This window comes from Hemitrygon akajei, chromosome 6, assembly GCF_048418815.1.
Source record: "Hemitrygon akajei chromosome 6, sHemAka1.3, whole genome shotgun sequence".
Taxonomy (NCBI): Eukaryota; Metazoa; Chordata; class Chondrichthyes; order Myliobatiformes; family Dasyatidae; genus Hemitrygon; species Hemitrygon akajei.
The window spans coordinates 89,782,413-89,801,044 of record NC_133129.1 but is presented as its reverse complement, the minus strand read 5'-3'; the positions used below and the strand labels follow the sequence as shown (position 1 = coordinate 89,801,044).

Here is an 18,632-nt window from a genome sequence, read left to right as displayed (position 1 = left end):
AGAAGCTAAGGGTTAACCCCGGAAAATAAATCTGATCTATTAGCTTATTCACTTCCACTAACGTGAAGAAGGTAATGAGCTTTAGGATATTTGACTGCCAATCTGATTCTGAGCTGGATTGTGGAGGGATCAAGCCTCACTCTAGACAGAAACCACAGGCTCCATTTTAATTCTTTATTCAAATCCAATGGCATGCTTTTAGAACATAGAATATGGACCAGAACAGACCTTTCAGCCCATATTGTGCTTACATTTTAACCTACTCCAAGATCAATCTTAACCCTTCCCTCACTTGTGCCTCTATTTTTCTCTCATTCATGTCCTTATCTAAGACTCTCCTAAATGTCTCCAATGTATCTGCCTTTACCACCATCCCTGGCAGTAAATTCCATATGCCCATCACTCTGCATAAAATTCCTACCTCTAACATCCTCTCTATACTTTCTTCCGATCAACTTTAAATTGTGCCCTTTCACATCAGCTATTTCTGCCGTGGCTAAAAGTTGCTGGCTGTCCAGAACAAATCTATTTCTTGGTGGTTGAATTCTCATATTGTGGCAGTAAAGGAATGCAATAATATTCATTTTCATCAGGTGCCATGTCGTATTACATTGATGGTCAAAATCAAATCATATTCATTTTTAATTATCATTCAACCATACATAAATACAGATGAATGAAATAGCGTTCCTTTGGGACCAAGGTGCAAAACATATACAGCACATTCAAGAAAGCAAGCATACGTACAGCCATGCAAAAAAAATATATAGACAAACACACACACACAAAATCCAGCTTGTCATTCCACCAATTGGACACTAGAGGGCAGCACCAATGGAGGGTACAGCCCCCAACGCAACATGGATGCCACACTATGCCACTGCAGCAGCATCCAGGAGAGGAGACACCAGAAAAGATTGTGGTCTTTCCGTACCATGACTTTCCTGGGCACATTTTTCTACAGAAGTGGTTTGCCATTGCCTTCTTCTGGGCAGTGTCTTTACAAGACGGGTGACCCCAGTCATTATCACTACTCTTTAGAGATTATCTGACCGGTGTCAGTGGTCGCATAACCAGGACTTGTGATCTGCACCGGCTGCTCATACAACCATCCACCACCTGCTCCCATGGCTTCATGGGACCCTGTTCTGGGGGTGGGGGTGGGGCTAAGCAGTGGCTACACCTTGCCCAAGGGTGACCTGCAGGTTAGCAGAGGGAAGGAGCACTTTACACCTCCTTTGGTAGAGACATATCTCCACCCTGACACTCAACCATTAATACTATCTAGCTTAAAAATTCCAATAGCACATAATTTTGAACAATGTCAAGGCCACATAACTGATTAATAAAGTAGTGAATCTTGTAACCATGATAAACTTCTCATAGGATTGATGCAGGGTTACACAAAAATCAAGACTGACGTTGAATAAATTATCCTAGGAATCTCTACAACCCTTCAGGAGGTTCACCGAGGAAAGGCTGTAGAGACGGGAAATAGTTTGGAAAACGTGCACCTCGAGTGGTTGATGGTTGGGTTGGAAGAAGAGTTGCCTCCTGTGGAGACTTGCCTGCAGGCAAAGTTCTCCTGATAGTAAACACATCTGATCAACCCAAACACTGTAGGTCATCTGTGCTGACATTTCCCACTTACTTCTGGTCCACATTCCAACTGTTGCCGAAGTCGTTGACTCCCTTCACCACCTGTCCCTCGGGAGTTCTGAAATCATCACCGGGGATCCCATTGTAGTCACCGCACAGGCCGCACAACTGGCCGGAGTAGCTGGACAGAGGCAGAGGGAGACAGGAATGAGATCAGAAGGGTAACTTTCAAGGGATGCATGAGGGGTGGTTCTGGGCCATGAGAGACATGGAGGATAACATGGAATCTGTGAGGGGAGGTGTTCAACATTGGATGGGTATTGTGGAGGTCCCTAAGCCTGCATGAGCACCAGGTATGAGGCACTGCCCGAGTCTGGAAATTGGGTCTAGCAGCAGCTGGGCAGAAACAGAACGAGTATGGGGCCATATGAACACTAGTGAGCCCATTGACTGCGGCGTGACTAGCACAATGACGGGCGGAGCAAAGTGTGAACGTAGCATTGCTTTGTGCTGAGCTCCTGGGGTGGGTTACGGTCAGCATGTGGGAGACCCTGTGATTAATACGAAGCAGCAGAGCACAGAGGAGTAGGCAGATGAATGATCACACTTGAAGATGCAATTAACGCACTGTGATTATCTTGGTTATCGCAGACAACACAGCTACTTCTAAGGAGAAGCTCCAAGAAACACTGATAAAGTGATTGAAGAAAGTGCAAAGAGGATTGCCCATCAACTGCAAGAAGACCGAATGTATGGTTGTTACAAAGAAGAAAGAAATACTGAAAGACTGAAAGAGGGCAGCAAAACAATAAAAAAAACATGGAAGCTGAATTACGTAGGGAGCGTGGTAACCTCTGATGGCTGACATTAGAGGGAGGTTTGGGATTGCTAAATGCACGTTTGAGCGTTTATCATTATTGTGGATATGAAACTCAGAGTTTTGCGGCTCATTCCAAACTAACATTTGGAAGCAAATGTTGGAATATTAAAGCAAAATGAGGGAAGACTTTGAAGCTGCAGAAATGTGGTTTTTGGGAAGAATGATGAAAATATCATGGAAGGACAGAGTAACAAATGAGGAAGAGATGCAAAAAGCCAAATAAGAAGAGAGCTGACATCATCACCTCCAAGATGACCGTAACCTTGTCGTTGGGTTTGGAGGTTTGTGTGTCTCAAGGGCCTGGAGAGCTATGTTGGCTGGAGTCAGGGCCTTGTGCTTTGGCTCTTGGTAGGGTCACCCATGCCGAACAGGTCAAAGGGTAGAGGCCAGACTAAGAGTGGTCCACCGGTCATCTGGTCATCTAGGTTTGGAGGTTCAGCTCAGAGCAAACGACACTGACTGGTCAAACAAAACTGTTATTGAAACAGCAATGAAGAATCCTTCCACACCTGAGTGTGATGGTATGGACAGACAGAGATGGTGGACCTTCATTGCCGCCCTACATACCAGTGGTGTAATGGGCAGTAACTGATATCATCAATTAGGAAATGGCAGCTGGAAATGGCACGTACTGAGGAAAGAGAAGCTTGAACATCTTGCAGTGACGGGAAAAACTGGATGGAAGAAATAGTCGTGGTTGACAGTTTGTGACACTCGAGATATGGAGAGGCAAAAGTTTTGAAAAGCTTATTAGAATTTCTCAGTTTAAAGAGAGATGGAAGACCATGCTCGCCCATGTCATATGACATGGCACATGATAATGATAATGATGATCATCCTCTTGTAGGAACACCTCTGGTGCATGGAATGTATGGTGAATGTTACACATGTGTACCAGTAATGCAGAAGGGGAAAAGGTACTGGGTGAGGCTAAGGTGTAGGCACAGTCACAGTGGGCACCTAATGGGTCCTGAAGAATGTCCCACAGAGGCAATGAATAAGACACACAATGGTCAGTGAATGATGGAGGATCACATAGTGAGATGCTCCCTTGCCCGTACCACTTGCTTACTTACTCGCTGGGAACTTTCACGTCAACATGGTGCCTGCCATCGTAGCGCACGGTCAGGCCGAAGTCAGTTTGCAGCACCACGTGCTTGCCAGAAGGTGTGATGGTGACTCCGGGGAGCGGGTGGATGGGAACGGTCACAGGCTCTCCGTCCACCTGGAAGACAGCAGAAGGGGAAAGCTGGCAGAGCCATTCAGCACAAGCATTCCTTCAACTGTTGAATGCGAGTGGATGGTGGAGTGTGGTGCCCATGCTGGGAGGAGAGGAGGTGACAGTGGAAGAGCAGATAGAAGGGAGGAGCCAATTGTGAACCCCTTTATCTGCATTGGACACACCAGTATCAGACCTGTCACCTGACCCAACACTGTCAGACCCGTCACCCAACCCAACATTATCAGACTCATCCTTCAGTCACCTGACCCAACACATCTTCCCCTCCACCATCGATTTTTGAATGATTCGTGAACTCATGAACACTACCTCACTATTCCTCTTTTACACTATTCATTTGCAGTAACTGAGTGTAATTTCTGTGTCACCATACTGCTGCCACAAAGCAACAAAGTTCATGAAATAGGTCAGTGATAATAAACCTCATTCTGATTGTGAGTCATTAGTCCCAGTGGTACCAACCATTAATGGGAAAATTAAACACCAGCTCCACTCACCTGGACGGCCCTGTTCCTGAGTATTGACACGGTGATGCCGTAGACGCTGACATAAACTGCTTTAACATATGACACTGTCTTCACTCCATTGCGATGCTCGTTGGCCGTGTACACGGTGAACGGAGTCAGGCTGGAGTTGCAGGGCTTGGCCAACACATAAGTACAGTTGCCCTGGAAGTTGAATTTCCTCTTGTCGAAGGAGGTGTAGTGGGGGTCTCCGGATGCGGTGCAGGTGGACGAGTCTTGGGGGGAGACAGAAAGGGAACAAGGTAAATGAGGTTCACACAAAAACACTTCCAGTAGTAGAAACGTTACCGTAGCGACATTGGAGGTGGTTGGGCATTGGGCACCTGACAGAATGGAAACCAGGAGAAAACAGAAGGATTAAACCTGATCCATAAAGACCTCAAGACATTGGAGAAGAATTAGGCCATTCAGCCCACTGGGTCTGCTCTGCCACTCAATCATGGCTGATTTATCTCCCTCAACCCCATTCTCCTGCCTTCTCCCTGTAACCTCTGACACCCTTACTAATCAAGAACCTAGCAACCTCCACTTTAGTATATCCTCTGTTTTGTCCTCCACAGCTGTCTGGGGTAATGAATTCCACAGATTCACCACCCTCTGCCTAAAGAAACTCCTCCTCATCTCTGTTCTATAGAGACATCCTTCTATTCTGAGTCTGTACCCTCTGGTTCTAGACTCCCCTAGTATCGTCTCCACGTCTGCTTTTCTAGCCAGGGCTCCAATTAAACTCTGTCTTCTCTAGGGGTTTCCCGAGATCTCTATCTTATTTTGTGGTTGGGTGGTCTTTTATTGATTCTGTTATGGTTATTATTCCATAGATTTTTTCAGTATGCCCTCAAGAAAATGAATCTCAGAGTGACATGAATGTACTTTGATAATAAAATATACTTTTACTTGGAATTCTGAGGCTGTGCCCCCGGTCCTAGACTCTCCCACTATTGGAAACATACTCTCCAAATCCAGTCCATCCAGGTCTTTCAATATTCAGTAGATTTCAATGAGATCCACCAAGCCATCAAGAGCTTGATCCCAGAGCCATCAAGCACGCTTCATACATTAACCCTTTAGTTCCTGGGATAATATCTCTGGACCCTTCCCAATGCTAGGACATCATTTCTTAAGATATATGGCTGAAAACTGCTCCCAATGCTCCAAATGTGCTCTTACCTATCCCTCAGCCTTAGATTCTTGCTTTTATAATATTCTAGTCCCTTGGAAATGAATGCTAACATTTCATTTGCTTTCCTCACCATTGACTTAACCTGCAAGTTAATCCTTAGGGCATCCTGAACTAGGGCTCACAAATTCCACAGCACTTCCAATTTCTGAAATTGCTCCTCATTTAGAAAATAATCTAGCCCTTCATTCTCTCTCCCAAAGTGCATAACCAAGCTCTTCCCTACACTGTATTCCACCTTCCACTTCTTTGTCCATTCTTCTAATCTGTCCAAGTCCTTTTGCAGACTCTGCTTCTTCAGCACTACCTGTCCCTCCGTCTATCTTTGTATCATCCACCAACTTGGCCACAAAGCTATCAATTCCAACATCCAGTTCATTATTGTATAATATGAAAAGTAGAAGACCCAACTCCAACTCTGGCAGAACACCACTATTCAGTAGTAGTCAACAAAAAAGGCCCCCTTTATTTTTGCCTCCTGCCAATCAGCCAATCTCTAGTATCTGTGCTAGTATCTTTCCTGTAATAAAAAGGGCTCTTATAGTTCACTCCCTATGCAGTTCCCTTGTCCACTCATCCCTTCCCACTGATCTCTCTCCTGGCACTTATCCTTGCAAGCGGGACAAGTGCCACATCTGCCGCTGCACCTCCTCCCTCACTATCATTCAGGGACCCAAACAGTCCTTCCAGGTGAGGCGACACTTCACCGTTGAGTCTGTTGGGATCATCTACTGTACCCAGTGCTCCTGGTGTGGCTTCCTGTACTGATTATTGGTGAGATCCAATGTAGATTGGGAGACTGCATAGTCAAGCACCTTCACTCCATCCGCTACAAAAAGCAGGATTTCCCAGTGGTCACTCATTTCAATTCTACATCCCATTCCCATTCCAGCATGTCAGTCCATGCCTTCTCTACTGCCACGATAAGGGCACACTCAGTTTGGAGGAGCAACACCTTACATTCCTTCTGGGTAGCCTCCAAACTGATGGCATGAATATTGACTTCTCAAACTTCCAGTAATTACCCACCCTCCTCTCCTTCACATTCCCCATTCTTGTTTCCATTTCACACTTTCTTTCCTTCCCTGCTCATCACCTCCCTCTAGTGTTCCTTTCCTTCCCTTTCTTCCATGGCCTTCTGTCCAATCCTATCAGGTTTCCCCTTCTCCAGTCCTTTATCTCTTTCACCAATCCACTTCCCAGCTCTTTACTTCACACCTCCCCTTCTCCTGCTTTCACCTATCACCTGCCACCTTGTACTTCTTCCTTCCCACCCCCCACCTTCTTACTCTGACATTTCCCCTTCCTATCCAGTGCTGATGAAGGGCCTTGGCCTGAAACATTGACTGCTTATTTCCATTCATAGATGCTGCCTGACCTGCTGAGCTCCCCAGCCCATTGTGTGTAAGGATATCTTGTTTAGCAGCCTCATGTGTGGCACCTTTTCAAAGGCCTTCAGAAAATCCAAGTAAACAACATGTTCTGACTCTCCGTTGTCTAGTCTGCCTGTTGTTTCTTCAAAGAATTCCAACAGATTTATCAGGCAAGATATTACCTTAAGGAAACCATGCTGACTTTGGCCTATTTTATCATGTGCCTCCAAGTACCCCAAAATTCATCCTTAATGATGGATTCTTAAATCTTGCCAAGAATTGAAGTCAGGCTAACTGACCTATAATGCCTCTTACCTTCTTATAGAGGGTAGTGACATTTGCAATTTCCCAATCCACCAGAACTATTCCAGAATCTAGTGAATCTTGAAGAGTCTCTATTAATTTCTGCACAATATCTTCAGCTACCTCTTTCAGGATCCATCTGGTCCAGACATACTTTACCTTTAGGATAACAGCCCTGGACACCACCCTTGTTGTCACAGTACTCGTCGGGGTCACAGCTGGTGTCTGTGCACTGGACGTTGTTGCTAGACAGGCACTTACACACCTGGTTACAGGCCTCAGACCAGATCACGTCCCCAGGCTGGAAACACAAAGAGAAATGGGGAAATATTTTTGAAACTTTGAGATTTTTGATGTATTTAATTTTGCAATGTGACAACATGGAACCTGTATAATCTCAGAGTGTTTTGCTGTAAGTTAAGTGTGTCTGTGGCAGGAGGCATGTAATGTCCTGATCATTGTTCATTGTGTAACTAAGGGGAGGTTGATATACTGCGTGACCTTGAATACTGCAGCTGTTAAGTGGAGGAACTGACTACCAGAACAGATAACAGTCAAAGAATAACCTGAAAAACTGTATAAAAAATGAACTTTGTAAGCTGTAAATCAGCAGCCTGTTGCCATCCATGAGGAGTGGAGGAGCTATGGGTAACAAAGGACATTAAGGACATCCTGAATGCTAAAAAGAGGGCGTTTAGAGATGGAAATAGGGAAGAGTTGAGGACAATACAGAGGGACCAGAAAGCCAAGATCAGGGAGGTTAAAGACAGGTATAGGAGGAAGCTTGAGTGGAAACTCCAGCAGAACAACATGAGAGAGGTCTGGAGTGGGATGAGGACCATCACTGGGTTCCGGCAAACTAGCAACAGAGGAGCTGAAGGCAGTGTGGACAGGGTCAACAAACTTAACCTGTTCTTCAACAGATTTGACACTGTGGCCCCTACCCATCCCCCACATGATTCATCTGCTGTCGGCCCCCAACCAACACATACTCCACTCTCCCCTCCTCACAGCCCCCCACCCTGCTCTCGTGACTACACCCCTCAGACATCTGAAACCATCACAGTGGGCTTCACAGCTGAACAGGTGAGAAGACAGCTGAAACGTCTCCACCCAAGCAAGGCTGCAGGCCCGGATGGTGTCAGCCCCAGGGTGCTCAAAGCCTGTGCCCCCCAGCTATGTGGAGTACTTCACCATGTCTTCAACCTGAGCTTGAGTCTCCAGAGGGTTCCTGTGCTGTGGAAGACGTCCTGCCTCGTTCCTGTATCAAAGACGCCGTGCCCCAGTGGCTCCAATGACTACAGACCGGTGACATTGACCTCCCGCATCATGAAGACCCTGGAGAGACTTGTTCTAGAGCAGCTCCGGCCTATGGTTAGGCCACACTTAGACCCCCTCCAATTCGCCTACCAGCCCCGACTAGGAGTTGAGGATGCCATCGTCTACCTGCTGAAATGTGTCTACGCCCACCTGGACAAGCCGGCGAGCACTGTGAGGGTCACGTTTTTTGACTTCTCCAGTGTGTTCAACACCATCCGCCCTGCTCTGCTGGGTGAGAAGCTGACAGTGATGCAGGTGGATGCTTCCCTGGTGTCATGGATTATTGATTACCTGACTGGCAGACCACAGTATGTGCGCTTGCAACACTGTGTGTCAGACAGAGTGGTCAGCAGCATTGGGGCTTCACAGGGGACTGTCCTGTCTCCCTTTCTCTTCACCATCTACACCTCGGACTTCAACTATGGCACAGAGTCTTGCCATCTTCAGAAGTTTTCTGATGACTCTGCCATAGATGGATGCATCAGCAAGGGAGATGAGGCTGAGTACAGGGCTACAGTGTGAAACTTTGTCACATGGTGTGAGCAGAATCATCTACAGCTTAATGTGAAAAAGACTAAGGAGCTGGTGGTGGACCTGAGGAGGGCTAAGGCACCGGTGACCCCTGTTTCCATCCAAGGGGGTCAGTGTGGACATGGTGGAGGATTACAAATACCTGGGGATACGAATTGACAATAAACTGGTCTGGTCAAAGAACACTGAGGCTGTCTACAAGAAGGGCCAGAGCCGTCTCTATTTCCTGAGGAGACTGAGGTCCTTTAACATCTGCGGGACGACGCTGAGGATGTTCTACGAGGCTGTGGTGGCCAGTGCTATCATGTTTGCTGTTGTGTGCTGGGGCAGCAGGCTGAGGGTAGCAGACACCAACAGAATCAACAAACTCATTCGTAAGGCCAATGATGTTGTGGGGGTGGAACTGGACTCTCTGATGGTGGTGTCTGAAAAGAGGATGCTGTCTAAGTTGCATGCCATCTTGGACAATGACTCCCATCCACTCCATAATGTACTGGTTAGGCACAGGAGTACATTCAGCCAGAGGCTCATTCCACCGAGATGTAACACTGAGCATCATAGGAAGTCATTCCTGCCTGTGGCCATCAAACTTTACAACTCCTCCCTCGGAGTGTCAGACACCCTGAGCCAATAGTCTGGTCCTGGACTTATTTCCACTTGGCATGATTAACTTATTATTCTTTAATTATTTATGGTTTTATATTGCTATATTTCTACACTATTCTTGGTTGGTGCGGCTGTAACGAAACCCAATTTCCCTCGGGATCAATAAAGTATGTCTGTCTGTCTTCTCCTTGCTTTTGAACAGATCCACTCTGTGTTTTTTGGTTCTTTGTTATGAGGCCTAGCAAAAGATACACAAGTGGTGAGGTGTAGAGAAGGGAGTTCCATCTGACAGACAAGATGAGCTTTCATTTTTGTAACATCTTTCACATCCTCTGGAATGCAGAGCATAAGAGATTGAACGGATGATTTGTAAGAACTTAAAAGCAACACAAGCACATGTAAGAATTGATTGTGGACTTCAGAATGGGAAAGACAAGGAATCAAGATATCTAAGAAGTTTGTTTCATGAACACAAGGGATTTATAACAAAGATTGTATAATCCATTTTAGAATGGCCTGTGGTTTTGCTTGGACGTTACCTGGTAATAGGTTCCATTGTACATACAGCCGCACTGATTTCTCGGGACACACTGGTCTCCGCTCTGAACAAAGCCTTTGTCGCACTGACAGCCCTCGGCACACGGCTGGTCACAGAGCTGAGGACGAGGCTCGAGGCAGGTGGCTGGACAGGCTGAGGCACAGGGCTGGTAGTGACTGTTCGGCGGGCACCGGAGAGCTACACAGAAAGAAAGAAAAAGATGTCACAGCAGGAAGGGACACTTGACTCTAAAGCCATAGAAATTACTGTCGATCTGGAGCTGTCTGTACTACGTACGGCAGAAGGTTTCATTCCTCCAGGGTTGAATGGTGATGTTGCGTTGCTGACACTGGGTGACGTAGGCCTCGATGGCTTCACACAGCTGCTGCTTGTTGCCGTTCATCGCACACAGGTCATACACACAGTCTCTGAAGAAGGCCTGGGAGAGGGAGGAGTGGATCATAGGTAACAAGTCTACATGAAACACATTTACAAGAAAGCTACATCCACATTAGGGACCTCCAACTCTCAGGACATCCCCTCTTCTCTTTGCTACCATCAGGAAGTACAGGAGCCTGAAGGCACACAATCAATGATTCAAGAACTGCTTCTTTTACTCTGCCTTCCGATTTCTGAATGGACATCGAACCCGTGAAAACTACCTCACTTCTTTTTTATTTCTATTTTTTGCACTGCTTAGTTAATTCAACTATTTTATATATATACACACACACTTACAGTAATTCATGTTTTTTCTGTTATTATGTATTGCATTTTACTGCTCCCACAAAGACAACAAATTTCACGACATTTGCCGGTGATATTAAACCTGAATCTGAACTGAGAAAGTGAGACACAATGTGAAGGGAGTACCGAGTGAAATTCTGCTTTACGCACCATGGGGTCAATCTTGTAGTGACAGGCAGTGAATGGGCCGTAACGATCTAACAGTATCCCACAATACAAGGGTCCTTCGTACTTTTCACGCTCGGCTTCGGAGCACTGTGGTGTCACCTCGGTGTCGGTTGAGGTACAGCTGAGAAAATGGTGGTGGGGTTGGGTTGGAGGGGAAAGGAAAAGCAAGAGTTAATATTTACTTAAAAGCTTAGAACACTAAATATATATTTATCAGCCAGCTACCCTGTGCTGGTAAAATAAAATGCCATGCTACAAATCATAGGATTCACAGAGGAAAGTTCAAAAACTCTGTTCAAAGCAAGTTTATTATCAAAATACTGTATGTGTACCATAAACAACCTTGAGATTCGAATCAAGGTTGAGAAATGTATGTCCTGACTGTAGACCTGGAGAAACATGTTGACTACTTCCCTATTTCCCACTTACTTCTGGTCCACGTTCCAACTGTTTCCGAAGTCGCTGACTCCCTTCACCACCTGTCCCTCAGGAGTTCTGAAATCATCGCTGGGGATCCCGTTGTAGTCACCGCACAGGCCGCACAACTGGCCGGAGTAGCTGGACAGAGCGAGAGGGAGACAGGAGTGAGATCAGGGTGGTCACATGCAGGGTTCAGCAGAGAGGTTATTCTGGGTGGGGGGAGTTGATGGGAATCAAGCACAGTGTTGGACATGGAGGAGATGTTGGGGAGGGCTGGGTGCCTTAATGTATAAAACCGTTGAAGTTCTGACAAGAGGGCATTCATAAATGAGGTATATCAGCTAATTGAGTGATGTCCTGGCAAAATCCTTGCACTCAAATTCAGAAAGGGTAAGATGAGGGGACACACCTCGATCCTTATAGAGTGGATCAGAGGTGGGAAAAGTTAGCAGTTTCAAGTTCCTGCATGCCAATATGTCTGAGGATCTAACCTGGACCTAAAATTGTGATGTAGCCACAAAGAAGGCTTGACAGGGCTGTATTTCATTAGGAGTTTGTGGAGATTCGGTTTGTCACCAAATGCACTCACAAATTTCTACAGATGTATGTTGGAGAGCATTCTATCTGGCTACGTGACCTTCAGGTATAGGAGGGAGCTACTGCAAAGGATCAAAATAAGTTGCAGACAGCTGTGAACTTAGTCAGATCCATTTTGGACACTGGCCTCCATAGTATCCAGGACATCTCAAAGGAGAGGTGTCCATTATTAAGGACCCCCATCACCCCAAGGTCATGCCTTGTTCTCATTGCTATCATCTGGGAGGAGATACCGAAGCCTGAAGACTCACATTCAATGATTCAGGAACAGCTTCTTCCCCTCTGTCATCTGATTTCTGAATGGACATTGAACCCATGAACACTACCTCACTACTTCTTATTTCTATTTCTGCACGAATTTAATTATTTAATACCTACTGTAATACACATTTTTTAAATATTATGTGTTGCATTGTGCTGCTGCTATAAAATGAACAAATTTCATGACATATACTGGTGATATTAAACCTGATTCTGATTGCCTAGGTTTCAGTCTCGCAGGAGGACAAATGTTCGGTGTGGAGCTGTGTGAACTGTGGTGGTACGAGGAACATTATGGAAATGGAGAAAATGGTAGCTGGACTGCACTTAGGATGTGAGGTTTAGGGCTCTGAGCATATCAGCTTGGGTCATGCTGAGGACCTGAGGTGAGTCACAATCAGCAACTGGGACACTACTTAATGTAGTGAAGCATGGAGAGGACGATGGAGGATGTGGGTATACGATCAGTGTTCTGCTGTCTTCCTGAAGCATGGAGCACAGGCAAAGAAAGAAGAGTAGTGAGCACAAGGCCATGAGAAGGTTGGGGTTCCGGTGCAGTCACAGTGAGGACTGAGCAGTGAGGATTATTGGGTGAGTGAGGTAGATGTGGACACTCTGATAATGAGGTGTACATCCCACAACCCCACCCTGCCCCACAAGTCTGAGAGGGTGACACATGGCTGTACTTACTCGCTGAGGACTTTCACGTCGACATGGTGCCTGCCGTCGTAGCGCACGGTCAGGCCGAAATCGGTCTGCAGCACTACATGTCTGCCTGAAGGTGTGACAGTGACTCCGGGGAGCGGGCGGATGGGAACGGTCACAGGCTCTCCGTCCACCTGGAAGGCAGCAGAAGGAGAAAACTGGCAGTCAGTCAGTACAGACATTTTCTTCTCTGTTGGATGTGGTTGGAAGGTCGGGTGTTCTGGTTTGGAGCAGAGGAAGTGACAGCAGAAATGTGGAAAACAATGGGGCGGTGATTGAGAATCTTGTCAAGTATAAGAGGGAAAACCATAGTTAGAAAAGGAAAATATCTCATAGCTGAACTATGTCTGACCCACGCTCATTGGAGTTTAGAAGAATGAAGGGTTACTTTACTGAATACAACTATAGTACGCAGAATTTCAGATGGTGACGAGAGGACACACACGAATGAAATATACCAGCTAGTTGAGTGGTGTCTCAGCAACAACCTTGCACTCAACGTCAGTAAGCCCAAAGAACTGACTGTGGACTTCAGAAAGAAGGAAACACACACAGTCATCATAGAGGGATCATCAGTGGAAAGGGTGAGCAATTTCAAGTTCCTGGGTGTCAACATCTCTGAGGATCTGACCCAGACCCAACATATCGATGCAGCTGCAAAGAAGACACGACAGCCGCTATATATTAGGAGTTCGAGATTTGATATGTCACCAAACACTACCTCACATCTTTTTTATTTCTATTTTTCTGGTGCACTATTTATTTAATTATTTAATTCACATTTTTCTCTATTATTATGTATTGCATTGTACTGCTGCTGCAAAGACAACAAATTTCACAAAATATTGGAGTGGGGCCGCGTTTCACGATAAAGGATTCTGATAAAGGCAGGGATGAGAAGGGAATTTTCTTCCAAGTGAATCCTGTATCCTTGGAATACTTTATCCAGAAAACTATTGAAATTTTTCTAGGCAAAGACAAGCCTATGGAGAAATAAACTATTATGGGGATAAGATGGGGGTGGGGGGGGAGAGTCAGGGGTTAATGTTCTTGTTGCCATTAACACGATTAGTTTTTCGCATGAGAGGGTTGATGTTTTTCTTTGAACGGGTTCCATGGTTTTCTGTTTCGTGGCTGTCTGTGGGAAAGACGAATCTCAGGGTTGTGTACTACATACATGCTTTGATAATAAATATACTTTGAATCATTTGAAGGTGGGGTTTAACCTCAGATGAGATCAGCCTTGATCTTTCTCAGTGGCACAGCAGGCTCAAGCAGCCATGTGCTCCACTCTTGCATTTCACCGAACACAAGAAAGTCTGCAGATGCTGGAAATCCAAAGCAATACACACAAAGTGCTGGAGGAACTCAGCAGGTCAGGCAGCATCTATGGAAGTGAATAAGCAGTTGACTTTTTGGGCCGAGACCCTTAATCAAGACTAGAAAGGAAGGGGGAAGATGCCAGAATAAACAAGTGGGGGGAAGGCAAGGAGGATAGCTAAAAGGTGACAGGTGAAGCCAGGTGGGTATGAAAGGCGAAGGGCTGGAGAGGAAGTAATCTAATAGGAAAGCAGAGTGGACCATAGGCAAAAGGGGGAGGTAATAGGCAGCTAAGAGACCAGAATGAGGAATAGAAGAAGAGGAAAGGGGAGGGAATTTTTTTTACCAGAAGGAGAAATCAATATTCATGCCATCAGGTTGGAGGCTACCCACATGGAACACAAGGTGTTGCTCCTCCACCCTGAGGGTGGCTATAGACTAACATGTCATAACAGGAATGGGAATGGGAATTAAAATGTTTGGCCACCAGGATGTTCCACTTTTGGCAGATGGAGCCAATGTACTCCCCAATTTATGATGGGTCCTGCCAATGTAGGGGAGATCTACACTTCTAGTTTTGTTTTTGATCCTTACAGAACTATGGCTTAACTTCATCCCTTCTTCTCCCTGTCTTTCAGTCCCTGTCACCCAACAACATCCACTGGGTCATCGGTTTCAGTGGTGCGAACCATCCATGGTTCAATTTAACATCAGCCTCTCACCTGGACGGCCCTGTTCCTGAGTATTGACACGGTGATGCCGTAGACGCTGACATAAACTGCTTTGACATATGACACTGTCTTCACTCCATTGCGATGCTCGTTGGCCGTGTACACGGTGAACGGGGTCAGACTGGAGTTACAGGGCTTGGCCAACACATAAGTACAGTTGCCCTGGAAGTTGAACTTCCTCTTGTCGAAGGAGGTGTAGTGGGGGTCTCCGGATGCGGTGCAGGTGGATGAACCTGAGGAACAGACAAAAGTGGGGAAAGCTGAGTTAAGTCCATGTATCAAGAGTTGCCATTGTCACAACTAGGCAAAATTGACAAAACAGGAAGGGCGAGGAAAGAGAATGATTAAACTCATCCCTCACCCAGTACCCCTGACCGTTTACCTTTAGGATAACAGCCTTGGACACCACCCTTGTTGTCACAGTACTCGTCGGGGCCACAGCTGGTGTCCGTGCACTGGACGTTGTTGCTGGACAGGCACTTACACACCTGGTTACAGGCCTCAGACCAGATCACGTCCCCAGGCTGGAAACACAGAGAGAGGCACATTTAGAGTTGTGTGGGAAAGGGTGGCTTACCTGAATAGGAAAGCACAGCAGGACATCCACTTCCTGAGACTGAGGTAAGTGAGGGTCTTCACCATCCTCCATTTCATCTTAACTGAATTTTACAGGAGCACCACTGAGAGCGTCCTGACAAGCTGCATCTCATCTGATATGGGAGCCGCAGAGCACTGGACCATAAGTCCCTACAAAGGACTGTAAGAATGGCTGAGAGGATCATAAGGGTCTCTCACTACCATCCATGGGAACATTTATCAGGAGTGCTGTGTACGCAGGGCCCTAAGTATTATTAAGGATCACACCCATCCATCCACCATCCTCTGACTTTCTACCATCAGGCAGGAGACTCCGATGCATAAAGACAAGAACGGTCAGAATGAGAAACAGTTTCTTCCCTCAGGCCGTTAGGCTTCTGAACTCCCTGCCTCATTGCATTCGAAGTGTCACTGGTTAATCTGTTCTGTACCTCACAATATTTAATGTATGCACTTTATTTTGTTCATTTATGATAATTCATCTGTAGACTTTATCCTTCCTTTCCTAAGTTATCATATGTTATATGTACTACTGTGTTATACACCCTTGTCTGGAGAAACATTGTCTCACTTGATGGTATACATGTATAAATGACAATAAACTTTACTTGACTGGCAGTAAAAGTTGCATTTGTGCAGCATCTATCACCTCTGTTTAATATGCCACCATAGATCACAGTGAATCAAGAAGGATGTTGTAACTTTTCACATCGATGAATGTGGAAATATATCTGTAACCCTGAAATCTTGAATTTGTAACTTTTGGGACATGTAATGTCACAAAAAGAAACCTGTGAAATCTCCGGGGGGGGGGGGGGTGGGGGGGGTGGTGTGTGTGTGTGTGTGTGTGTGTGTGTGTGTGTGTGTGTGTGTGTGTGTGTGTGTGTGTGTGTGTGTGTGTGTGTGTGTGTGTGTGACTCTGTGTGTGTGTGTGTGTGTGTGTGTGTGTGTGTGTATCTATGGTGTGGGGGGATGCTTTGACAACGGAGAAAAACAGGACACATCTTCTAAAGACAAATCAAAGAACCAATGGCAGGAACTAGAGACTTTCCAGATAAGAGGAATGTTATGGAATGGAACAACCTAACTATTGTTCTCTGTAAAAAGCATAAAAATGGTTTGTTTAAGCTATAAGATTGAAATTGTTCTCCAATGATAACATGTGGAGTAGCTTCATTTTTAAGTGAACAAAATGCAGCTATAATTTGATCTTCTCTGAGTTTGTCATAGTTTGTTTCTGTATGTTAGAAAACCTAGCTGAATGGTACATGACATGACACAAAAAAACCAGAAGTGCACAACCAGCCAATATCATTACTCATTTTCAGGATCCCCACCTGTATTACATCTAGTCTTCCTATCATTGAAACTTATTTCCTTCTCACTGATATCATCCAGATTAGTCCAGAACAGAACTCTCTCTTTTCTAGAACCCTATATAATATTTCATCATTGATATCTAGTGCTCATATCCTCTGCTTTGTTCCTCCCCACCTCACCTTAAGGTTGTTAAGCCCTGGGGGGGTGGTAGTGGGGACAAACTCCCACCACCTTTTAAATGCTCACAATGACATGCATCTTAAATAGCCTCTGACAACCAAGTCCTGGCCTGCACACGTGGCTTAGCTACTCAGCCCAGCAGAACTGTTTCTACTGAAAGGAGAAGGGGTGAAGGTGGGTTACTGGTGGCTTTTGGCATATGGGGCTTGACAGCTCATCTAAGTGAAGAAAAACTCTGATCTCAAACTTACGCTGCCTTGCGGCTATACCCACTCATGGGGAAGGCTTCAGGGTAAATCCTGAGAGAAAACTCTGGAGCTGGAGTACCTAAGACAGTCCTACATTGAATTCACCACTGACTGGCATCTCCTTCTATGCCACTGGTGCCAAACTGTATCAGTCTCTGATATTCTTCTGGGTTCATCAGCTGCATGGAGAGGAGGAGAGTGCTACTTGGGCAACAGCTTGCTCCCCATATTGTACTGGCCTGACTTGTGTATCTAGAGAGCTAGGACACAACATCCATGGTCGACCCTGATTGTTGGAAGCCTCACTGTTCTCCCCCACCCCAACCCACCACCAACAAACAACCTAGAATACAACTGGATAAGTTCGGTGTCCACTCAAAACATTGTGATTTTAAAGACTTTCATCATATCTTGAACTGATCCCTGCTGAATTGAATAAGCAAACACAAAATAATGCATTCTACAATATACTGATAATCAGGTTAGTGCTGGGATGACTGATTACACTAGGCAACAAAGATTTTGCTTCCTGAATACTTATGGATGTATCTTTTGGATTTTGGGCTGCTGATCATGAAAATCACCATGACATTTCCCTTTCACACACTATTATTTTGAAATCATCTACATTTGTTATTTCAATTCATAATTCAAGTCAGATTAACTAATATCATGATTAAGAAAGGCATTTTTGTTTGTCCACAAATCAAATAGGTCATCAATGATAGGCAATTCGTAGACCTTCTAGTGGGACCAGAGAAAATCGCATGGAAGGCATTCAAAGGTTTTCTCAGCAACTACAGAGTGCCAAACTAGGTGCAGCTGGTTGACAACATGCTTCAAGCATACAAAACTATGAAGTGCAACATGTCACTAAAGATTCATTGTCTGCATCCCCATTTAGACTTCTTCCCTGCAAACCTTGGCACTGTCAGTGACGAGCATGGTGAAAGGTTTCACTGTGACTTTTGGAGAAATGGTATCAGGACAACTAGAATCCATCAACGTTGGCTGATTATTGTTGGACACTTAAACGAGATGCCTCAGACACTGAATATGATTGAAAATCATCAACAAAACATTTTTAGCTTAGTTGAACTATTGCAAAGCGTCAGCACCATTATGCAATTGAACACATTATATTCAATAAAAGTTAATTTCTTGTTTCTCCAAATTCCAACGTGATGCACGTGGTTTGAAATTATATTTGTGTTCAGCTTCAAGCGGTCTATCATAACAAAACAACA

The 18,632-nt window shown here is 45.3% G+C and overlaps 1 protein-coding gene across 3 annotated transcripts in view; it reads right to left on the bottom strand.

The window, feature by feature from the left end:
- The window catches only part of LOC140729243 (IgGFc-binding protein-like), a 225,277-nt gene that overhangs the window by 113,082 nt on the left and 93,563 nt on the right, over positions 1 to 18,632 (bottom strand). Inside the window, exons 58-68 of one of the 3 annotated variants that reach the window (XM_073048804.1) lie at positions 15,423 to 15,564; positions 15,032 to 15,273; positions 12,975 to 13,123; positions 11,436 to 11,564; positions 10,989 to 11,127; positions 10,389 to 10,530; positions 10,093 to 10,289; positions 7,256 to 7,397; positions 4,217 to 4,458; positions 3,556 to 3,704; positions 1,652 to 1,780 (exon numbers count right to left, since the gene is read on the bottom strand). The exons of 1 other annotated variant lie outside the window; for it this stretch is intronic. In XM_073048804.1, coding sequence (XP_072904905.1) covers positions 1,652 to 1,780; positions 3,556 to 3,704; positions 4,217 to 4,458; positions 7,256 to 7,397; positions 10,093 to 10,289; positions 10,389 to 10,530; positions 10,989 to 11,127; positions 11,436 to 11,564; positions 12,975 to 13,123; positions 15,032 to 15,273; positions 15,423 to 15,564 — 1,802 coding nt within the window. The remainder of the gene's footprint in view (positions 1 to 1,651; positions 1,781 to 3,555; positions 3,705 to 4,216; positions 4,459 to 7,255; positions 7,398 to 10,092; positions 10,290 to 10,388; positions 10,531 to 10,988; positions 11,128 to 11,435; positions 11,565 to 12,974; positions 13,124 to 15,031; positions 15,274 to 15,422; positions 15,565 to 18,632) is intronic. One more of the 3 variants, XM_073048805.1, reaches the window with a different exon arrangement.